Source organism: Triplophysa rosa, linkage group LG7 (assembly GCF_024868665.1).
Source record: "Triplophysa rosa linkage group LG7, Trosa_1v2, whole genome shotgun sequence".
Lineage (NCBI taxonomy): Eukaryota > Metazoa > Chordata > Actinopteri > Cypriniformes > Nemacheilidae > Triplophysa > Triplophysa rosa.
The window spans coordinates 18,787,313-18,812,659 of record NC_079896.1 but is presented as its reverse complement, the minus strand read 5'-3'; the positions used below and the strand labels follow the sequence as shown (position 1 = coordinate 18,812,659).

Sequence of the window (25,347 nt, the reverse complement as noted above, 5' to 3'; positions counted from 1 at the left end):
AGAAAATGGTACATTTGTGGATACTGTGGTTTTACTGCAAATACCATCCCTGCTGAAAAAAAACAATGAATTTTTTAATTAGAATGAGATTTTTTAATTAAATTCCTCTTTGTAGTGTGTTTTGGGTTTTATTCCAATAGGATTTACCATCCCACCAATAGAATCCATCACATACAAGTAGACAACAAATATCCATAGTACAATTCCCATTATAACCATTAAATCCATTACATTTTATGTTGTATTTTGGGCAGGGTTCTATTGTTTTTATTTCAACAGGAATACTTCAACTACTTCAGCAAAAACATCATTCATTTTCCAAATCGCTTTAAATGATATAGTAGTAAAGTTAGATCAGAAGTTAACACGCACGCGTAGCTCAAGGTGTATGTGATGCTTATTTACCGTTTAGCTGTTATGCCGATCATTTTCATGACAATGTTTCTACGATCTTTGACTGATCGTAACCCACAGATGATTACACCACACTTTAACATGTGCCTTTTTCGTCTTTTAATGTTCTATTTGCCTTTTTAGAGCGCTATCAATGGTGTAGCAGCGCCTACGTTTACATTAGTTTAGCGGGGAAGATCCCAGAGTTGCCAGATTTGCTCTAAAAAATCTGCCAAATGGCCATTCAAAGCTTGCCGGAAAACAGCGAGCATAGAAAAACTGAAATACTTGGCAACAGTAAAAAATCCTGGCAGATCGCATGCCAGATAAATTGCGCACACAGGAAACCCGCTGCATAGAAACCATTTTCTACTTTTGGACCTTTTTATAAATGTAGTGGAGTAAAAAGTATGATATTCATACTTTTAAGTTGACTTAATTCTTTAAAAGGAGACTGTAAGAGCAGGGCCGGATTATCCAATGGGCATTATGGGCACAGGCCCAGGGGCCCATGCGCGCTTGGGGCCCAGGCAAGAGAAAACATTTTCACATAACAGCGTTTACGCCATATTCATTCTGCCGTGCGCTTCTCTCTCCCGCGCACATGGAGGTGCACACACAAAACAGTGTTTCTAAATTAGGAAGTCTGTCTTCTGATTTAATCACTTTTACGAGCCCTCCAGCGGCTTTTGTTTAGAAGAAGCGCATAGCGACAAATGTAGCGACTTCTTGGATAAACCTTAGCTTTCATTCAGTGGGAAAATATCGCCAGTGCTGCCCCACGAGCGCGAGGTCTCTCTTTCCCGGCAGGAAGAAGCAGCACCATACGACAGGTAACTCGTGAATAAAATGAGTACAAAACAGCGTTTCCAACAACCTGTCACTAGCCGGGTTTCCATCCAAAGTTGCCAATTTAGCTTATGCGCAAAATTGGAATATAGCATAAAACATTTGCGAATAAGCACCGTTTCCATCCAACTAGTCAACCGTCACTTCCTAATAAACTGGCACTAAATATCAGTAAGAAAAGTAAGAGAAGCCACTGAATATAATAGTTTTCATATATAATAATACTTGCGCAAACAGACGATTAGAAAACTCAATAAATGCGGTGCTTTTGTGGATGCCTGCTGTTCGGGAAACACAGTCGTGACAGTTCTAAGAGGCAATTACAGAAATACTTGACGACTTTGCTCAGGCGTTTAAGAATGACCATCACAACATTTCTGATGCTGTGTCACAAGATCATTACTCTGGTTAGTCAGGTTACACCGGCCGTCTCATAGTGCAGTTAGGTGAGTTTTTGGAGGAATTTATTCGGCAAATGCGTTTCCATCTCCTATTATTCGCATTAACCCTTTTTCGCAAAAATGAAAAACCACCTCAAGCGATCTTAAAAACTTTTTTGCGAATTAAGGGTTTTTAATTAGAAATTTGGCGTTTCCATCACTCGTGTCTGATGCGAAACTTCAAAATAAGAATAAAACCAGAGTGATGGAAACCCGCTTACTGTTATCGACTGTTTGGATATATAAATATGAACAAAGTTCGTCGGTAAATATGCAATATTGGTGTTCCCAGCAATGCCGACCAAGTCTAAAGGCTGCGTCCAAATACCCCCACTTGCGGTCTTTGCACTTGTTTTTGGGCCAAGTGTTCTAGTGGGTGTGAAGATCCCAAGTGAGCATGTAGTATTTCTAACCCTATGCGACACACTTAGCCAGTTCAAATATATAACGTTAATTAATGTGATGTTTCTAATTATGTGATAAAAGCAGTTTTACAACATACACAACTCTGGAGTTGTAACACTACGTTTTACTACAAAATTCTATGTAATATCTAATTATATAGTCAAGTCAGATTTGTTTTTGTAGTGCTTTATTTGTATTGTATCAAAGCAGCTGTACCCCAAAAACAAAAGAAAATCACATGTTAGCCAAAATAGAATAATTAGATATAACCTATAAAAGTAGTTGTATAACTTACAATGGAAAGCATTCCGCAACATCTCGTGAGACCCGAGCAAAAAGTATCATGATATATCCAGACCGTGATGCATGATGGGATACACTTAGCCCTGAAGATAGGCCCTGTCCCAAATGGCCCACTTGCGGTCTCGTGGACTTAAATTGCGCTTTCTTGCCAAGTCTACGAGTCCGTAGGGTGTCCCATTTGTCTTTTTGGCGCTCAGAAGTCTGCTCGCGAGCGCCTCCTTTGTGCCCTCGATGCGGTCTTCGGCGAAGCCCGCATTGACGCAGACTCCACTGAAGACGCCTACCTAGGAATCCTTGCCAGCGCCCAATCACAGAACGGATGGGAGGAGTGTCGTGGATGTCAGACATATACGTAAACATGAAGGATACATTTTTAAATGTATGTTTTGATAAAATTCTAAATTAATTTATTAATTAGTTACTTATTCATATTATTGCTTATTTATTTTCTATTAAGCCAGCTATTCAAGAATAAAAACTTTTAATGCAGTGCATTTTCTTACTTAAGGTATAAGCCATGTTTGGTTGTAGATTTATATCTGTTTCTGGGCTCTGTAAAGCTGAACAACACAGCTTCTGTATTATAGAGAAATATTAAATAACAACATATATGCATATTAAGAAGTGTATACAGAAGAATAGTGTATACAAATAAATACATATACATAAGCAGTTGCATTTACGTCATGACAAATTAATGCATTACAAACATAAGTATCTATTGTATAATGCTCGGGTGGTATATCAACATATGAAATACTGAACAATAAAAACCGGCAGCTCCAGTCCCAAATAACTACAATGGGACAACAAGTGTGATTGACTTCAAACGGCGCTGCGCAGACTGATCAGTGTATGACAACCGCGAGAGAGATTAGAAAGCACCGCTTGCTCTTTCCGGTGTGATGACCTCAAGTCTGTCCCAAAATGCACTCCCATGTACCCTTGTGGACTTGTGCCCTATAGGTCTGCACTTCGTGACGTCACCAAGTGTGGACTCAGAGGAGGTCCACAAGACCGGAGTGCGCCATTTGGGACAGGGCCATTGTGTGGGTTTAGTGTGCTTTAAGGGCACTGCACTTTGGCGTTTTTAAGACATTGGACAGACTTGCGATCTTACTTCCTGTCATGTGCACGCACTCTCAAGTGGCTAAAACCGCAAGTAAGGGTATTTGGGCACGGCAATAGGATTGTTCGAGTTGACCCATACAAGCCTGCCACCGACTGGCGAGATCAGCCGGTTGCAGGCGGGAGAGGAGTAAAAAGATGGCCGTCAGGTCGGATACTTCGTTCTTCCTGTAGGGAGCTGAACCTACAGCAGACCACGGGATATTAATTTCTTTATCACTGATTAAGTGAATATGATAGGAATACCTATTTTTTTTGCATTAAGCTCAGTTCAATAAACATAAAATGTGATACAAAAATCTAATTTGTGAGTATAATCATAACCAAGTGTGTCAGAATAAACACGCAACACATGTCATATTTACACGTGAACATTCTGGCCAATGAGATAAAGTGTGTCATCATCAAGGCTTTCGCAGCCGATTTTGAGCAACTGCAGAGCCTGACCTATAGGTGGCTGGTCTCGTTTTGCTCCTTCGCGGTACTTTAATGGCACATGTGATCAAAAGGCGGCTGCAGCGCCGATCAAAGTCGGACAAATTGTCTAACCAGACCCAATTTATTCAAAGCGACTTACATTGCATTATACTATACATTTGTTTCTAAATATGTGCAATCCCTGGGATCGAACCCATGACCTTGACATTGCTAGTGCCATGCTCTAACCACGGAGCTAGGAAAGGATAGATGTTACCAAATGGTTAAAACTGAATTTGGATTTCTCTGGATCCAAACATGATTGAAAACATTTGGGATTATGCGAGTGGTTTTGGGGTATTTCAATGGAAAAACCGTACATATTGATGTGCAGCATTAATTATGCTAATTAAAATGTGTAAATAAATTATACAACAGAAACAACAGTATATTTCACAAGTGTATAACAGTTAAAAAGTAGAAATAACAGTAAAATTGAGAAGTTTTAGCAAAATCCAGCAGACAAATCTATGCTTTTGAGAGGCGGCATAATTACCGTGTTCTGAAATGATTCTATTTTTTGACATTATTTTCAACATTTCATAGATATTATACTTTTGACGGGGATAAGGGTTCTGGCATATTCAGTTCAGGCTTTCTCTCCTTAAAGAAGTATCTCTGTTCCAGAATGGCCTGCTGCATTAGTGCGAGGTCCACTCCATCAACGCAATTCAAAGCACGGGCACACAGTACAACTCCACTAACACCTGCAAGCAGAGGCAACAGAATGTGTTTGTTACATGAAAAACAAATACAACCTGAAAAAAAAAACAGACATGGACTGATTTCAAGCAAGGCAGAGGTGGGAAGAAAACTGGAAGGACAGATAGACTACAATGGTTTGGACTACCATCGAGTGTCTGTGACATGAATAAACAAATGATGCGTTTAAAAGCAACGTTACAGTAGCTGTGTGTGCGCGAATGAAACCCGCTTATGGCAGCTTAAACAGTCACTAATATGTGATGGTACAGCTAAAGTGGTCAAGTAAAACAGCTCGTGTGACATGCATCCTATGCTTATATTTTCACATTTAAGACCATAAATCACTTAATAACTCCAGGTTGGTTGTCCAAACCATTGCAGTCTATCTGTCCTCCCGGTTTTCTTCACAGTTCCCACCTCTGCCTCGCTTTCGATTTCAACATGGCGGCGGCGTGAAATCAGTCTATGCTGCATTCCTAAAACACTATACTTTTTTCAGACTCACCCTCAGCTTTTTCAATCTCTCCAAGAACAAGATACTGAGCTCCAAGTATGGGCTGGAAAGGTTCAACAAATGTTGTTTGCACGGTCACCTGGTACAATATAGATGACTGCTGAGTGCTAAGAATGGCTTTGGACTCCTGTGGCTTGTAGCTTGTAAGTCTAAATAGAAAAATGGACACAAGCTGACTAACCATGCCATCAACAATTTATTTGTGTAAGAAGCAAATGGCAAACGTTTTTCTGTAGTTTAACTGAGCATTGGAATAGCAGCACAAAGGTAATTTCAAATGAGAATACATACATTTACATCTCAAATGCTTTAAAAAATGTTTATACAGTTATATGCAGAAGCTTCTGAAAGAGTATGTGATGCTGCTAGTTAATCACCTGGTTATCTATAGCAGCACATACTCTTCCATTCTCAATATAATCATTTAGTATGACATTCATGGTTCAGAGCACCTTTCTGAATGCGCTTTTTCAGTATAGCTAGATTCACTGCTACTGCAAGCATGTGTAGAATGTTTGAGTCTTGTTTGCTAAAATGAGTCAAAATAGCCAACCCCCATGTCTCTACAATGTTCTAATGCAGAGATATAGGTCTTGTCAAATGGTACTCTGTTTGGTTACAAAGGCTGCTTGCTAGTATGAATGATATAAACCTGGGTAATATCTTATAATTTGCAGTGTGCCAGTAAAAATTCTCCCCACTATAAGAATTAGTCTTCCCGCGAGAATAACGATAAATCGGAGAGTGTGGCCGATGTTGGATTTGTCGTGCCTTGATGCCTGCCTGCCCTGGAATGCTGCTTCCGAAAGCAGCATTTTATAGCTTTCAAACACAGCCAGTAACAATTGCATTAGTTTCAACACACGGATCGGAACTCAGAAGTGTAATGGAGGCCTGCTAGCGTGTGAAAGTGTGCATGTGCAAGCATCAATCCTTGTTAGAGATTGCAATTTTTCCTACTATAGCGAGGTCACCACTCCCCTTTTTCTCCTATGGCGATATGACACTGGACCGATTGCGTTTTTGCCCCCTGCTGTGCCTCGCGTTTTTGGCGAGCGCTCTGAGTGCCTGAAGTTGAAAAAATCTCAACTCTGAGCAGAAAAGCGCTTGATGTCATGTGCCTTTTTCCCCATTGTCCAATCGAATGAAAGGAGAGGCGGGCCTTCCGATGTGGTGACGGAACTTTACTGTTGCTTGAAACATCCGGAGACTGCAATGATGAAGGATAAACTTGTGTTGGCTGACGTGGGTTAACCGAGCAAGTTCAGAGCAAGCACCCTCTGCTTGTACCTTGTACCTTAAGTTTCTGATAAAATGACAGTTATAAGCAACTAGAGCGCTCGCGCTATAATCCTTGACTGACAGGACTGCTGTTTTGGTGGTTACTTGGCAACATTAAAAAAACGCTGAACGCTGATCTTTTCAAAGGCCGCATTTACACCGCATGTATCAAGTGACCCAATTTCCGATTTTTTCCTCCAATGTGGCAGGGACCCATGACCGTGTAAGCAGGAAAAAAGCATATGGATTCCGATATTTTCAGATTGGTTTCAGGCCTCAATCATATGTGGAAATAAATCTGATATGAATCGTATACGTGCAGTTGCGTCTGCCATGTAAGCAGACAGATCGGATATTCACCCGTCATTGTGGGTTGTACACAGTAGTGGACAGTAACGAAGTAAATGTAATTCGTTACTGTACTTAAGTAGCTTTTTTGCATATCTGTACTTTACTGAAGTATTTCCATATGTGGTGACTTTTACTTTAACTTTAGTACATTTCAAAGTCAAATGTCTTACTTTTTACTCAACTACATTTTGCGAAACCAGTCGTTACTTTTTTGTGGGTGGATAAAAACTTATCTGGTTAAACTAAGAAGCACGTGGAAAGCCACCAATCAGGGAACAGCGTGCGCTCTGTTTTGGATGCCGCTTGGCGGTGTCTGTTTATTGCGAACACACAGTTCAACGTCAGTGCCAGCCACAGCCACAGCATAACATTTCACGAGAAGTGCTAGTGCCTGCATAAATGATTGAAGACACATCTGATTCTAACTTGCCACAACACCCATGGCCTTATTTGCGCGATTTTTTTGAAGTAGATGAAAAGAAGAACGAGTCCTTCATTTTCAAGTGCCTTCTCTGCCTGCCTCGTCACTGTAAAATTTCTTACAAGAATTCTCCTTCCAACCTGTCACGAATAGCATGGAAGGAACCCAAATGCAGGCAGTGGGGATGAAGGGGTTAACACAAACTTTTATTAAATAAAGAAACAAAACAAAAGACCCACAATGGGGTAACGAACACAGAACTAAATATAAAAACAGAAACAAAAATACTTCCCACGAGGGGGCAAAACCAGCAGGACAAAGTAACAAAAAACTAACACGACCAAAAGTCAAAACACAATGCTGGACCGGATGAGACAAGGAGCACAAGGTACAGGTACACGTACATACACAATCCACGAGCACAGGACAAAGAAACATGAGGGCATTTTAAAGGCAAGACAACCGAGGGATAATGACACAGGGCAGGTGGGAAACATTAGACACGGCAGGGAAGCAATACATGAAACGAGAGGGGTGGGGCCAATGACAAGACACGAGAAAGCACATGAGATGTAAAACGTAAACAACTCATGGCTTTCTCACATAAAACCTAAGGGCTCTGTCCTGATCCTGCCACATGACTAGAAAATCCTGAACGAGAAGGCAGGACCGTGACACCAACCTAAGGAAACACATAGAGGTAAGCCATTTTCATTCCCTTTTAAGAATAGTCTAACCGTAGCTTGCAGAAATGGTTTAATTGTCTATGTTGGTAAAATATAATATGTGACATTAGTAGGCTAGCAGCTAGACTGATTGATAAAGGGGGCATTCACGGGACGCATTCGCGGTCCTGAGTGTCTAGTTCCTTTTCTATGGGTGGTATATGGAACGCGGCAAAATGCGGACAGTCTCACATGCCACGACCATGGACATGAGAGCCACCGAAAATAAAAAATATTTTAATCTTTTGCGAGCGGCAGTGGCAGCCGTGTCGGCTTTAAACAATCATTGAACAGATTCTTAACCACCAAACATTTTACTGAGCTAATAGCGTTGTAATGATGGAGGAGAACATTGTTTTAAATCTTACTGAATTCCCAGAGCAACCCTTGAAATTGTAATTGCAATTATTAATTACATTGATCACAGTCAATGTTTGAATAACTTTATATCATTGTTTGAAGCATAATCACAAAAAAATGTATAGTATAAAGCAATGTAAGTCGCTTTGGATAAAAACGTCTTCCAAATGCATAAATGTAAATCTTATTAAATTAAATTCCTATAGCATTAGGCCTGACATGTCAACTATACATTTTATAATGATACACTAAAATTAAAATAATGCAAAAAAAAACTTAGGATAGCCTGGAGTAAGAAAGAATAAACATCTTAAGCATGCAGATGTAACGTTAAGTGGACAAAAATTGTGATCTAAGCTGATCTAAATATTGTATTTTGCAGCCTACATATATGACACACTAAAAGCACATGAAATTTGACAGAGAAACATATCTGATCTCTAGATATGTAGTTAATTTATTGAATGTTTTTGTTTTGCAGAGAAAGCATGGTAGCCACATGCAGAGGTATACTGCCCTAACAGCGCCAAGGAAAAGAAGAATGGAGGGCGAGGAGGCTCCTTCAACTTCCAAACAGCTGAAGTTGAGAGAAACTAAGATAGTTACACAGAAGAATGTTGATCATGCTGTGTTGAATTTTGTGACACAGAGTCCCCAACCCTTTAGTCTGGTGGACCAGCCATCATTTGAATCTTTTTTGCATGATCTTCAGCCTAATGCCTCTCTCATGTCAAGGACCACTTTGCGACGAAAGATGGATGAGGTAGTGCTTGAAATGAAGATTAATATGAAAAAAGCAATGTCAGAGATAGATTTCTTAGGAACAACAACAGATTGTTGGAGAGGTTCTCAGTAGCGCTAGCATGCAGGCAACTCAAAGGCCCACACACTTTTGATGTTTTGGCTTGTGCACTGAATGATATACATGCTGAATTTGGCATACAGAACAAAGTTGTTCGAACTACCACAGACAACGGGTCAAATTTTTTAAAGGTGTTTCGTATATATGGAGAGCCAGATGAAAACAACAATTCTCCTTCAGATGAGGCTGAAGATGATGAGATGAACGATGAGCTGTGTGTTGATGAGGATGTGAATAGTGTAGAGGTGGACTTAGTAGAGGTCACAGCTATTTTAGATGAAAGTGAAAGTGACCTATTAGTCAGATATGGTGACCCATACTCGAAATGTGACCTCTGCATTTAACCCATCCAGAGAGTAGTGAACACACGCACAGCAAGTCGTGAACACACATACGCCCGGAGCAGTGGGCAGCTATCACTGCAGTGCCTGGGGAGCAAGTAGGGGTAAGGTGCCTTGTTCAAGGGCACCTCAGTCATTACCCGCCGGCCCTGGGAATCGAACCGGCCCTGGGAATCGAACCGGCCCTGGGAATCGAACCTTATGGTCACGAGTCCGACTCTCTAACCATTAGGCCACGACTGCCCCTTATGAGGATGATGGTTTACAATTCCAACTTCCGAATGTTTATGTTTATTCTACTATATACTACCCGGTACAATGTCTCTTATATGTTATTATCCCCCATTTTCTGTAAAATAGTCTTTATTTTATATATGCACAATTTAGAATCTTTTAGACTGTAAATCGTATTATATTGTATTGTCATTGTGTTAAATGTCTGTACTAGAAGCTTCCAACACCAAAGAAAATTCCTTGTGTGTGCAAGCACACTTGGCAATAAAGCTCTTCTGATTCTGATTCTGATTCTGAAACATCATCGTTGTGCCTGCCACTTATTAAACTTGGTTTCCACAGTGGATGCAGCCAAAGCCTGTTCAAATGAATCCTACAAGAAGCTGTCCCGATCAGCATTCTCAAAGTGCAATGCACTTTGGAATAAGTGTGGCAGATCTGCTGCTGCTGCAGAGATTATAGAAGATGTGTGCAAAATTCATCTGATCCGCCCAAACACAACAAGGTGGAATTCCTTATTTCTCGCCTTTGAGAGAATTGTACGTATCATTAAAGATCAGGGAGAGGGGGGTATCAGAACTGTCTGCGCTTCACTCAAGTTGCCAATGTAAGTGCTGTTTTTTTATTCCTTCAAATTAATGCTCTAGTAATGTAATATTAATATTAAAACTGCTTTAAAAACTTATTTTGAGTAATTGCTTAACTAGTTTATTGCTTAACTAGTGCTCAGTAGGGATCTGATAGGATCAGATACAGTAAAACAGTAGAAAACATACAGTAAAATGATACTTCCCCTTACACGTCTGGTTTATTATCTCAGTGCGGACAGTCCATAGGCGTATTGATTTTTATACAGTACACACATTATATTTTATCCCCTAACCCTATCCCTAAACCTAGAGGTCATAGAAAACTTTTAGCATTTTTTGATTTTTTTTAAATATTGTTTTGTACGATTTATAAGCCTTTTTGCCCATGGGGACCTCAATTTTGGTCCCCACGGTGACACGAGTCCCCATGTGTTGGTGTGCATTCAGGTTTAGGTCCCCACCGGGATATAAAAACAAGGCCACACACACACTTACACATTTAAAAGTGCCATGAAATGATCAACTGTTGTTGTTTCAATGTAAGTCCAGTTGAAGTTGTCTTTCTGGAGGAGTATGCCGGAACCTTAAGCCCCCTTGCCAAAGCCCTCAACATTCTTCAGGCTGAAACTGATGTTCAAATGGGATGGCTTCTGCCTACTCTGACCCTCCTCATCTCGAAACTGGACCGAGTGCGCTCTACCTCCAGGTAATGCAAACCTCTAGTGGATGCACTCGAAGAAGGTCTGCAGCAGCGCTTTGGAAACATGTTGGTAGAGCCAGAGTTTATTGCTGCTGCAATCCTTGTCCCGAAATTTAAAACATCCTGGACATTGGATGAAAACACTGTCAAACTAGGTAATATTATTTTAGTTTTATTAGTGTCATTAGTTAAAGATTCAAAGAAACTGAGCAAAGTGACCCAATGTAAATTTTACCATGACATTCTCAGTTTGTTTAGGTTTATTTTAAATGAACCTTGGAAATACTGTTATTTTGATAATGTAATCTATCAGGAGAAATGTGTGAATACAGTGAAGTTTTGATTCTTAGCATCTGTGGAAATGTCCATTTCAGGCCTGGACTACATCAAGCACCATCTCGGGGAAGAGACTTTGAATCAGTTGCCATTTGATGGTTCCAGTGCCTCTGAGGAAGAGGACTTCTCCGCGAGCATTAAGTCTACTCATGGTGCAGAAGGTATCAAGCAGTCTGATGGCTACCTTGCCTGCAAAGAAGATCACAAAGAAATTCTCAAGTCCTTCCCAGCAGTCTGTAGGTTGTCTTTGAAGGTCAACACTGCCTTACCCGCTTCAGCAGCTTGTAATTGTCTTTTCAGCACAGCAGTGCTTATTTTCAGTCCCAGGAGGGCAAGAATAGACTCAAAAAACTTAGAGAATCAGCTGCTTCTCAAGCTGAATAAAAAATACTGCCACTTTAGTTAGATCATTTAGTTTGATCATCAGAGGAATACTGTACTAGCATGCTCACCAATAGCAGAATTAATGGCATGCTGATTAATTATATTTTCCTACCACAACTATTGTTCACTGTCATTTGAGGCTTGTATTTTAGTAAAAAACTCATGTGAACCTGTGTTTAAGTGTGTATATTAAAGTTAAACTTTATTACACTGTTACAAATAAATCTTAAACCAAAACTACCTACTCTCTTGTTTAATAAACAAAATTAATCAATATCATTCTATTAATAGATTGATGTGCCAAGAGGAACATTAGAGTCTTTCCACATAAACTGAGTTGATTAAACAAAAACAATAATAGCACATCATATTAGGGCTGCAACAACTAATCGATAAAATCGATAATAATCAATAATGAAATTCGTTGTCAACGAATTTCATTATCGATTAGTTGGTCTGTGACGTCACTTGCGAGCTGCGCAGTTATAAATCAAGCGCATCTTCTTCCCTTTTAAAATTACCGTTTTAGATGTGTCTCTCCGTGCAGCATGAGCTGCGCAGTTTTAAAGTCAGACGTGGTTCTCCGTGGATGCGTCTCTTCGTGCAGCGCGAGATGCGCAGTTTAAAAGTCACACGTGTCTCTCCGTGCTGCGCGAGATGCACAGTTTAAAAGTCAGACGTGTCTCTCCGTGCAGCGCGAGGTGCGCAGTTTTAAAGTCAGATGTGGTTCTCCGTGGATGCGTCTCTTCGTGCAGCGCGAGATGCGCAGTTTAAAAGTCACACGTGTCTCTCCGTGCAGCGCGAGGTGCGCAGTTTTAAAGTCAGATGTGGTTCTCCGTGGATGCGTCTCTCCGTGCAGCGCGAGGTGTGCAGTTTAAAAGTCACACTTGTCTCTCCGTGCTGCGCGAGATGCGCAGTTTAAAAGTCACACTTGTCTCTCCGTGCAGCGCGAGGTGCGCAGTTTAAAAGTCACATGTGTCTCTCCGTGCTGCGCGAGATGCGCAGTTTAAAAGTCACACGTGTCTCTCCGTGGATGAGTCTCTCCGTGCGGCACAAGATGTGCTGTTTTAAAGTCAGACGTGTCTCTCGGTGCATGCGTCTCTCCATGCAGCGCGAGGTGCAAAGTTTAAAAGTCACACTTGTCTCTCCGTGCAGCACGAGTGACGCAGTTTTAAAGTCACACGTGTCTCTCCGTGGATGCGTCTCTCCGTGCGGCACAAGTTGTGCTGTTTTAAAGTCAGACGTGTCTCTCGGTGCATGCGTCTCTCCATGCAGCGCGAGGTGCGCAGTTTTAAAGTCAGACGTGTTTTGGATGCATCTCTTCAAGCTGCGCAGTTTTAAAGTTTAAAGGGGAGAGGTGTTTTAAATGACACAATTAAAGATTATATTAGTAAAACCCAATTTGTGGCGTTTGCACTTTGCAAAGTACATAATAGGCTAAATACCCTGATTTGGTGGTTTATTTAGTTCAGAGGTGGGTAACGATGTACATTTACTTGAGTACTGTACTTAAGTACACTTTTTGAGTATTTGTACTTAAGTATTACTTTTTCTGTTTACTTTTTACTGTACTTCACTACATTTGAATGACAAATATCTCACTTTTCATGGCACAAAAAAATGATTTCCTTGGCCGACCCTCCCCTCGCTCCCACGTTTGGGAGAGACTATTGTCAGATGGTTCTAATATGACACACATGAATCAACTCACCAGGTGTATTAATTATGGAGACATTCACAACATTTTGGGAGAAGGCTAATGAGTTCAGTTGTGTATACTTTTCCCATATCTGATTTACTTATTATAAGCAAAAGATGTAATTACATTTTATCCGATTAATCGATCAATCGAAAAAACAATCGCACAACTAATCGATTATCAAAATAATCGTTGGTTGCAGCCCTACATCATATAAAACAAAGTAAAACAAAGTTTGAATACTCAAGTACATTTGAAGGCAAATACTTTTTTACTTTTACTCAATTGAAACTTTAAAGAGAATACTTTAACTTTTACTGGAGTAATATTTTACCTTGGGTATCTCTACTTTAACTCAAGTACATGGTTTGTGTACTTCGTCCACCACTGGTTGTACGTCATTAATTCCTTTCAAACAGAGCGATGATCCCGGAAATTGTTATACAATTGCCAGGAAACAAGAGCTAAGTGAGTTTGGCAATTATTCTAAAACAAAAAAAAAACTATTGGTAGGCTCTATTTAGCTTAATCATGCATGAATGCATGTACGCCCTAATCATCAAACTGAATCTTAAGACGCGAGAATAGCGTTGTCTGCTTAAATGCAGTTTTAAAGTTTGAAATTAATCAAAATTTAAATTCATCATTCATTCAAAAATTATCATCATAAAAATACAAATCGCTTTAATAAACTTAATCGCTCAGCAACCTTTAAAACAATTACAATTACAGACACCTGCTTTAATTTTAACAGGCTTCACTTGACCAAGCATTTACTGATTTTTTCCTCAACAAAAACATTATAAACAACATGAACATTATGATGATACACTGACCTAAGTGTCTATATTGTCTTTGTAATATTAAATGCAGTCTGCTTTATTAAGCGGTCTTTCGTTCGGTCTGCGTGAGCTTGTTCAAAAAATCTAAATGACAAAAAACTTTCTCAGACTTTAAAAAACATTAACGATTAAGTCATTTTTGAGTTCACATTTTTTTGTACGTCATATAAATGAAAAATGCGCTGCTGTAATATCATTTGCCTTTTATATTGCAGTTGCAAAAATGCCAGGTCATTTTTACTTTAAGACTCCACTGCATTCCGTTATAATTTGTATTGAGGCTCTTTAAAATTTCATTTGACAGTTCATATTTATCTTCGTAAACTGGCTGAGCTTAATCCTTCTCTCAGAACCTTTCATTCTTTTCGTTCCTATTGTCATTGTTCTGCATTTACCAATAAATATATAAGTAAAAGGTATTTAAGTAAAATAAAAAACAACAATATATGCTACATAATAATAACCCAAACGATATAGCTTATTTAGCCCTATTTGGCTAAATAAGCGATTAAATTCACCATTAAAAAATATGTACAGTACATTATCAAGTATCTTTATGTGTGAAGGCGCACTGGGGGACAAATCCTGGGACACACTATGCGTTCATTTTCCGAGATCTCTGTATGAAAAGGCTATTAAATGCGGCGGTGGCGAATGACGTTTTTACTTTTTTTTGGTCAGTACGTCTACCTCGGGTTGTTTCGCCATGTGCAGATATCGGATATGTGTCACTTTTAAAAGAAGATGTAAGCGGGTCGTCCAAAAAATCGGATATAGTCACAAAAACGGAATTGAGCATCAAGAACTGCAGTGTAAATGCGGCCAAAGAGTAAACCAAAGAGCAGCGCGGCTATTTTCGAACATGAAAAGCACGTTCTATAGGGCTGTGCCGATAAACGATATCATATCGAATCGCGATAGAATGTATTTCAAAAACGATGATAAGCTATTGGCATTTTGACTCGATATGGATTAATCTTACAGTCTAACAGAACGCAGAAATAAACACAACAACAGTCAGTCAGCGTGCAGCTTTTATCATGCGCGTCAAAGTACAAAGTCCATTTCATACTGCACTTGGCAAAGAAAACTCAACATGAGGAGGAAAACATTACTGGAAGCGGAAACAAAGGTGAAACTAACCTCGAGTTGTCATCACGCGGTTTATCAAGTGTCTCATTTTTTTCGCAATCGCCGGTTAAACAAAACAAACTTGAGGCACAATTGTGACACAAAAATGAACTTTGCACCAAATTATTACTGGAAAATAGTAACAATAACAGAACAGAAAAACGATATATAACAAAACAATTTCTCGTTATCCCTGTAGGCGCCAGAATGGCTATGTCTTTTATTTAGTAAACATCAGTTCCTGTCTGTCAATTACGTCACTGATATATGTGTATTTAACCAGCATTTTGGGTGTTGGTTATAAATGGTGTAGGGGGTGAGTAGATGGGACGCTCACTTTCTGTTGACCGTGACATAGTCACAGTAGTACGGTCAATACAGTAACAACGTACCGTGAAATTACATTTAAGTTATAGTATAGTTTATGTGTAGTTATTCTATTGTTTTTTACAGTTTTATTTGTCTTCATCATCATTTTGTACCAAACCTCCTCCTGCAATAAACCTCATCATGTTTTTGACTATGAAACGCGTCAGCTCTCAAATCCCTCTACTTAGCCTCTAAGCGGCTAAAATTATGGTTGCTATATAGTGTCAACAGAAACGGCCGTTGTGGACTTTAGATTAACGAAAACGCTGATCTTGACAAAGGAGTAAGTCAATAAACAGTTTGACTTGTTGATGGACTGAAGGATTAGTCGACGGAGAAAGTGTGTCTAAAGGATTCAGTCTACAAGGAAAGGTCTGAAGTTGAAGCTACAGGAGCAACGCTACAGTACAGCTATTGTTGTGGATTACTGGAAAGGTGATTTGTTACACATCGCACATGGAATTAGGATGCACATGGAAGGAAACAATACACTTTTATCTCCTGGAGGACGAAGAGGTATGTGAAGCGGTTGCTATATTTGATGGAGTAATGCTTTATGAATTGAACGATGCCGTTATGGCTGGATATACAGTGTTTGTACCGCATGTTGGAAAGGATTGCAGTAGTGAATTGAGATTGTTGGATAAAATACATGTTTGATGCGAACCGTGCTGTTGTACATATTCACTAAGTTGTTTGTTGGATTCACACGCATTGGATACGTGTTCAAGCAGCACATATGGATTTAATGCCTATCAATACTACATCAACACAACAACAACCAATCTCAATATCTAAAGCGAGATCAACAAATTCTACATTACCCAGTACCAGTCATGAGATTGGACATGTACATGTACCTGGAGAACACAGCGCACAAAGATCGCGTTTACAGGATGGTCACGATGGAGGAAATATTCTTAAACTCATTGACAAACAGAACGAGATTACCACTCGATTGGTTCAACAACATAACTCGTTATCTCTTCCAACAAAGGAGGTGCCAGTATTTGATGGAAACCCATTACGTTATCACGACTTTATTAGAACCTTTGAAGAAGTTATCGAGAAAAGAGCAAGCGGACACTCAGATTGTTTATATATTGTTTATATTTTCTACAACAATTCACAAGAGGACAATCTAAGGAGCTTGTCAAGAGTTGCCAACACTTGAGTTCGTCACAAGGATACTTAAGAGCAAAAGCTTTACTTAAGGAGAACTTTGGCAATGAGGTAATAATCGCATCTGCTTACATCAATAAAGCACTTTCATGGAAAACCATAAAATCAGAAGATGCAAATGCTTTACAGGATTTTGGAATGTTTCTAAGGAGTTGTTGTAATGTCATGCAGGATCTTAGTCACATGAATGAGTTGAATCTTTCTACCAACATGCGAATCATTCTGACTAAACTACCTTACAAACTCAGAGAACATTGGAGGAAAGTGGCATATGATCTACAGGGGAGATGTCACCGCTCAGTTTGCTTTTCTGATATAGTCGACTTCATAGAAAGACAAGTAAGAATGCTTAAAGATCCGTTATTTGGAAATATTCAGGATGTTCAGACTATTGGGGGAAGAAACCTAAATGCCAAATCGACTGATACAAAATCTAGGAGTAGTTTTGCCACTATGCACTATACTCGATTGCTTATGTACAGGACATATTAGCCGAGATTGTAAGAAGAGGAACATATGTAGGATATGTCATTGTGGCAAGGGGGGGTGTGATTTAGCGAGGTCTGCAGCGGGAGAGAAGGCTGAGAGAAGAGTGGTGAGTAAATGGGGTGCGAAGTGCAAATGATGATCAGCTGTCCTCTATTCCAGTAATTGGTGTGGGGATGCATATAAACAGCTCGGAGACAGGAGCCGGGTGTGTGAGAGCCAGCAGAGTCTACTGCGGAGACGGCGAGAGAGAGAGAAAGCTCGAGAGAGGAGTGCTTCACGAGAGGATCGTCAGCTCCAGTGGAACACGGAGGCTGGAAACAAAGACGCGCAGTGTCAGCATTGAACTTAGATTTATTTGTTAATAAAATATAACTTCTCTCTCTGCAGTAGTCAACCTGTCCCCGATCTCTTCCTTCTCACCTACACGAACTTTGTTACGGTCATCTTAAACACCCAAGCCTTCTTCATATTTATACGTGCTCTGAATCTTCGAAGAAAGCTGCAAAGAAATTCTGCATTACATTCTGATTATACTGCCTTCATGGAGAGTGTCATCGCCAAAGGTCATGCAGAAAAGGTACCTACATCTGAGCTGGACAGATCTGATGGACGCTTATGGTACATACCTCACCATAGTGTGTATCACCCTAAGAAGCAAAAGATCAGAGTTGTGTTCGATTGCGGAGCTTCGTATCAAGGGACTTCTCTGAATGAATGTCTTTTGCAAGGACCGGATTTAACAAGTTCATTATTGGGTGTTCTTGTACGTTTCAGGATGGACTATGTTGCCCTGATGGCGGACATAGAATCGATGTTTCACCAGGTCAAGGTACATCACAAGGATTGTGACCTATTGAGGTTTATTTGGTGGCCAGAAGGAAACACTTACGGTAATTTGGAGGAATACCGAATGGTAGTGCATTTGTTCGGAGCAACATCATCACCAAGTTGCTCAAATTACGCTCTAAGGAAGTGTGCAGAGGATCACAAGGATCGATATGACGATAAGATCGTGGATGTTGTTTTCAATAACTTCTACGTAGACGACTGTCTCGTTTCTGTACCTACGGAATCAGAAGCAGTACAACTGTTTCAAAGGCTCACTGAAATGTGTAGCAAAGGTGGATTTCATCTTAATAAGTGGATTAGCAACAGTCGTACTGTGTTGAGTTCTATCCCTGAGAAACAACGAGACCAGAAAGTAAAGGACTTAGATTTGGAACGTGATATCTTACCATTGGAAAGAGCATTAGGTCTGCAATGGTGTGCTCAATCTGATGTTTTTAAGTTCAAGGTTATCATCAAGGACCGACCTCTAACTAGGAGAGGTATTCTATCTATCATTAGTTCGATTTACGACCCTCTTGGTTTTCTGTCTCCTGTGATTCTACGTGCCAAAATGATACTACAAGATCTGTGTCGAGAGAAAGTTGGATGGGATAATATCATTCCAGAAGTGTACGTGCGGAGATGGACCAATTGGTTGGAGGAACTTCATGGATTGGAGAAATTCGAGGTTCGCAGGTGTTTGAAGTCAGACAACTTTGAAGTTGCTAATGCTCAGTTGTATCACTTTTCGGACACCTGTGAGACGGGTTATGGAACTGTAACCTACCTGCTGATTCATAACAAACAAGGACTCGTACATTCCTCTCTTCTAATGAGTAAAGCAAGAGTAACACCTTTAAGATCTACTACTATCCCTTGTCTAGAGCTGACAGCTGCCACTCTCTCTAGTCGCATGGATAAGTTGTTGAGGAGAGAGATGAGAATGGAACTGGAGGAATCTGTGTTTTGGACAGATAGTACCTCAGTACTCAAGTACATCAAGAATAAGACTTCTAGATTCAAGTGCTTCGTGGCAAATAGAGTTGCCGAGATTAGGAGAGTTTCTGAAGCCACACAGTGGAGATATGTGAATTCTTTAAACAATCCAGCTGATTTAGCATCCAGAGGATCAAGGGTGGATTCATTCTTGAAGAACCAGATATGGATTTCTGGTCCTCCATTTCTGGAGCAACCACAAGAGTTGTGGCCTGAGGATCCTACGGATGCAGGAAGTTTGTTGTCTTCATGTAACCCAGAAGTGAAGAAGAGTGTTCTGGTGAATGCTGTACAGGCTCATCAAGAGTATGATTTCACACCATTCTTCAATCATTATTCTTCATGGATTCGATTAAAAAAGGGAATATCTTGGATTCTGCGACTAATAAATATTCTTATTGATCTCAGCAAGGAAAGGAAAAGACTAACAACTATGCATTCTAACATGGAAAAGTTGCAACTAGAGGCTGTTGTTAACAAGGAGATGTACAATGTAAGAACTAAAATGTCTTCCAAGTTGTTGTCTTCTGAGGAATTGGAAAATGCTGAAATGGAAATTATTCGTCTTTGCCAAGGAAAGAGATACTCTGACGAATTGAAAAATTTAAGGACAAATGGATTCGTAAAAAGGAGCAGTGAACTTTTCCGACTAAACCCCGTGCTTCAGTCAGGTATTATCAGAGTAGGTGGACGTCTGGACAAAGCTATGATGCCTGAAGAGGTCAAGCATCCGGTTATATTGGCTAAAGATCTACATGTTTCAGAATTAATCCTGCGACAGATTCATCATGATATTGGACATTGTGGACGGAATTACATGCTGGCTAATCTACGACAGAGATATTGGATCCCTGGAGCTAGTAACGTTATAAGGAGGGTTCTATCCAGATGTGTAGTTTGTAAGAGACTGCATGGAACTATAGGCCATCAGCAAATGGCAGACTTGCCTCGAGAAAGGATCACACCTGACAAACCACCATTCACTCATGTGGGAGTGGACTGCTTTGGTCCTTTTGAAATAAAGCGAGGAAGGAGTGTTATCAAGCGTTATGGAGTGATCTTTACATGTCTGACTGTAAGAGCTGTTCATCTGGAGATGGCTGTTTCAGTGGATACAGACTCTTTTATTCATGTGTTGAGAAGATTTGTGGCACGTCGAGGACAAGTAGTTGAAATCCGATCCGATAATGGAACAAACTTTGTTGGAGCTCAACGAGAGATGCAGGAAGCTATAAAAAATTGGAATCATAGCCAGATCAATTCTTTTCTGCTTCAAAAGAGAATAAAGTGGAATTTCAATCCCCCAGCTGGTTCGCATTTTGGAGGAATTTGGGAACGACTTATCAGATCAGTGAGGAAGATTCTGAATTCTATTCTTAGAGCACAAAGCTTGGATGAGGAAGGTCTCTACACGCTTCTGTGTGAAGTGGAATCAATCCTTAATAATCAACCTATATCCAGAGCATCAATGGATGTTAATGACTTGGAAGCTCTTACTCCTAACCATCTTCTTTTGTTGAAAACACAACCATCTCTGCCACCCGGACTATTCGAGAAGGATGATTTGTATTCACATCGACGATGGCGACAGGTACAATATATGGCGGATTTATTTTGGAAAAGATGGACTAAAGAGTATGTACTTCAACTGCAAGAACGCCAGAAGTGGCTGGTTAAGAAACGCAATTTTCAAGTGGGAGATATTGTGCTTTTAGTGGATAATTCTGCACCAAGGAGTACATGGATATTGGGCAAGATTATGGAAACTATATAGGATAAAGGAGGATTAATACATCAAGTAAGGATTAATACCAGGAGTACAAGTTTGATCCGACCTATCACTAAGGTCTGTCTTCTTCTTGAAACAGAGACTGTTTGATTGGATAAGAAGATTCACATTACAGACTCTTTACACACACTACATATTGATGGACTGGACAGTAGCATTTACATACACATTGTGGATTGTTGGAATGTGACATATTGATTTCATCCCGTGATGTATTAATTTTTATGCACATATATGATTATTATGATTATTACAGTTTAATGGGTAATAATCAGGGGCTGGTGTGTAGGCGCCAGAATGGCTATGTCTTTTATTTTGTAAACGTCAGTTCCTGTCTGTCAATTACGTCACTGATATACAGTATGTGTATTTAACCAGCATTTTGGGTGTTGGTTATAAATGGTGTAGGGGGTGAGTAGATGGGACGCTCACTTTCTGTTGACCGTGACATAGTCACAGTAGTACGGTCAATACAGTAACAACGTACCGTGAAATTACATTTAAATTATAGTATAGTTTATGTGTAGTTATTCTATTGTTTTTTACAGTTTTATTTGTCTTCATCATCATTTTGTACCAAACCTCCACCTGCAATAAACCTCATCATGTTTTTAACTATGAAACGAGTCAGCTCTCAAATCCCTCTACTTAGCCTCTAAGCGGCTAAAATTACACTGCGTTCCAAATTATTATGCAAATGATATCTTTCTCTGGTTTTCCTAATTTGTCGATGCAAATGACAGTCAGTATAATTTTCAAGTAATCAACAGTTAGGGTACATTTGGAATTTTATTGAACAAACCTCCCACTGACAACAGTATTTATTTAAAAAATGAAAAACTCAAAATGCACTGTTCCAAATTATTATGCACAACAGAGTTTGAAAACATTTCATAGGTTGTAAAAAACTGAAAATGGTCATTTGTTGAATTTGCAGCATTAGGAGGTCATATTTACTGAAATCAAAAGCTATTTCAATCAAAAACATCCTAACAGGGCAAGTTACATGTTAACATAGGACCCCTTCTTTGATATCACCTTCACAATTCTTGCATCCATTGAACTTGTGAGTTTTTGGATAGTTTCTGATTGAATTTCTTTGCAGGATGTCAGAATAGCCTCCCAGAGCTGCTGTTTTGATGCTAACTGCCTCCCACCATCATAGATCTTTCGCTTGAGGATGCTCCAAAGGTTCTCAATAGGGTTGAGGTCAGGGGAGGATGGTGGCCACACCATGAGTTTCTCTCCTTTTATGCCCATAGCAGCCAATGACACAGAGGTATTCTTTGCAGCATGAGATGGTGCATTGTCATGCATGAAGATGATTTTGCTACGGAAGGCATGGTTCTTCTTTTTGTACCATGGAAGAAAGTGCTCAGTCAGAAACTCTACATACCTTGCAGAGTTCATTTTCACACCTTCAGGGACCCTAAAGGGGCCCACCAGCTGTCTCCCCATGATTCCAGCCCAAAACATGACTCCGCCACCTCCTTGCTGACGTCGCAGCCTTGTTGGGACATGGTGGCCATCCACCAACCATCCACTACTCCATCCATCTGGACCATCCAGGGTTGCACGGCACTCATCAGTAAACAAGACTGTTTGAAAATTAGTCTTCATGTATGTGTGGGCCCACTGCAACCGTTTCTGCTTGTGAGCATTGGTTAGGGGTGGCCGAATAGTAGGTTTATGCACAACTGCAAGCATCTGGAGGATCCTACACCTTGAGGTTTTCGGGACTCCCGAGGCACCAGCAGCTTCAAATACCTGTTTGCTGCTTTGCAATGGCATTTTTGCAGCTGCTCTCTTAATCCGATGAATTTGTCTGGAAGAAACCTTCCTCATTCTGCCTTTATCTGCACGAACCCTTCTGTGCTCTGAATCAGCCACAAATCTCTTCACAGTACGATGATCTCGCTTAAGTTTTCGTGAAATATCTAATGTTTTCATACCTTGTCCAAGACATTGCACTATTTGACGCTTTTCGGCAGCAGACAGATCCTTTTTCTTTCCCATATTGCTTGAAACCTGTGGCCTGCTTAATAATGTGGAACTTCCTTCTTAAGTAGTTTTCCTTTAATTGGGCTCACCTGGCAAACTACTTATCACAGGTGTCTGAGATTGATTTCAGTGATCCAAAGAGCACTGAGACACAATACCATCCATAAATTTAATTGAACAATACAAAATTAAATGTTTACGACACTTAAATCCAATTTGCATAATAATTTGGAACGCAGTGTATGGTCGCTATAATCCCAGTACTACTTCTCTATCTTTAAAAAAACCAAAGCGGACAAATTTATTACTCAAGAACAAAGATTTTAAAACTGCTTTTCCGTTTTTGTTCAGTGTTATGTTCAGACAAAATAATAGAACAAATTAACATGTTTCCCTTTCATTACACTTTTTTAAGTGAATTTATAAACAAAGTGCACACAATTGTTCGAGACACAAAGTAAATAAAGTGCTTAAATAATAAAGTACTTTCAATCTTTGGCTTTTTACCCCCAAAGGCCCACTGCCATACATCGCAGTTCGCAGTGTTTTTAATCACCGAGGTGAAAAAACCCCACACGATGCTCCTCTTCTTTTCGCTGGCTGCAGCAGCGTCTGCGTGCTTTCGCTTGGCGCTGCTGAGTCACGTGATAGCGGACTACAAAACACAGCAGGGCGGGGAGGAGCAACGTGTGCAAAACTATGCGTATGGGAAATAGTTTTTCTTCATTATACAAATATTAGCTACATTAGTAAATAAATAAAACGGTAGTAAAAACTAAAAACACATTAGTGTCGATATTTTTATGTTAGGATCGATCCTTTTCGATACAACCTCAGTATCGATCCGCCCACCACTATTACAAACTACTCAAACATTTCTGACAACTTTAACAGGAGCACCAACCTGCCACACGTTCGCACGGATGCACCATCTTTTATTAGGTGGATCTCCCATGGGAAGTGAAACACGGCTGGATGAGGCAGCATATCAGTCTGAATAACAATACTACATGTAGACGCTAATATCACAGAAATAACCAATGGGTCATGCGAAGGCTAAACAGTAAACACCATACAAGCTCGTGCAAAGAAGTTCATCTTTTTCATGGCGCCAATTACTCACTCTGGGGGTTACTCGGATATTCTTCACTGATGTCTCAGAGTCCCACATCAACAGTTTCGATGACGCGCTGTGACGTTCCCAGCGCATACTCCCGGACGCGGTGGATTGTGGGTCTACTCCAAGATGGCGGCGCCCTTGCAGAAGTGCTAAGAAACAGTTTTGTTTGAGACTATGTTTCTGATTAAAATAGGCACAATTCCACTGATTCGTCATTTAGGACATCTGAAAGTGCACAAAAAGAGACAGTAAGGTTGGGAAAACGAACGCCCGCCGTGGATCACGCAGTGTGTGACTAAGGATGATGATGGGCCACAGCGCCTGAACGAGAAGCAGATCCAGCGCAGATTCCCCTGCAAACACATTCCGATCCAGTGCCTGCACATCTTACACAGGCTTTTGGCGCTGCCGTATAAGCTGCTGACAGGACTGATCTGTGTGGTCGTCTGCAGACGTAGCGCATCTCGAGCTCGGGAGAACTCAGCCGATCCCAGGTGCGAGCACAACTCACAAAACAACCTCATTCCCCTGAACTATCCACCATATTGCCAGGCAGACCTTTTTTTATTAATAACACCCGGTGTTATGACACGAAAAACCCAAGAGGCTATGATGTAGATATTACAGGGTCCGTTACTACGTTAATTATGATATTTTCGCTGAAACGCTCACATTTCTATGCTTTGATGTGCATCATTGTTGTATTAGTAACAACCCAAAGCAACAGATTGAACGACACGAAGTGGTAAATTAACTACAAACTTTTGTGCAGCTGATAAACTTCCATTATCAATATCCACCAAATAGTGTTAATTATGGTGTCTAAACATGCTGAAATATACTAGGTCTTTCGACACTTCAGAATAGTCCAAATATCAAAATTCTCTCATAATTTTCTCCAGTTGTGAACAGTGACTTTTGAACCTATAGGCCCTCTCCCTCGCAACCAAAGCACCCCACCCCGGACCCCTTCAGTGGATAGTACCATACGGTCCTTCCCGTGGTACTATAAATAATACTTTATAATGTAAAAAAAAATAAGAGGCAAGACTAGTCCTACAAATGTGAGAAGCATACAACAAAGAAAAATTGAACTGTATTA

General features: G+C 40.2%; 2 protein-coding genes across 5 annotated transcripts in view; one reads left to right on the top strand and one right to left on the bottom strand.

Moving 5' to 3' along the window:
• On the bottom strand, positions 1-24,505 carry ten1 (TEN1 subunit of CST complex). The gene is made up of 4 exons (XM_057337787.1): positions 24,249-24,505; positions 24,030-24,144; positions 5,206-5,363; positions 1-4,702 (listed from the first exon to the last, which is right to left on the bottom strand). The coding sequence occupies exons 2-4, from the start codon at positions 24,110-24,112 to the stop codon at positions 4,545-4,547; spliced, it is 399 nt and encodes a 132-aa protein (XP_057193770.1). The 5' UTR covers positions 24,113-24,144; positions 24,249-24,505; the 3' UTR covers positions 1-4,544.
• rptor (regulatory associated protein of MTOR, complex 1) overlaps positions 24,506-25,347 on the top strand; it is a 162,794-nt gene continuing 161,952 nt past the window's right edge. For 2 of the 4 annotated variants that reach the window (XM_057337785.1, XM_057337784.1), the window contains exon 1: positions 24,506-24,739. The gene's annotated coding sequence lies outside the window, so the exon portion shown is untranslated. The remainder of the gene's footprint in view (positions 24,740-25,347) is intronic. The other 2 variants (XM_057337783.1, XM_057337782.1) reach the window with 1 other exon arrangement.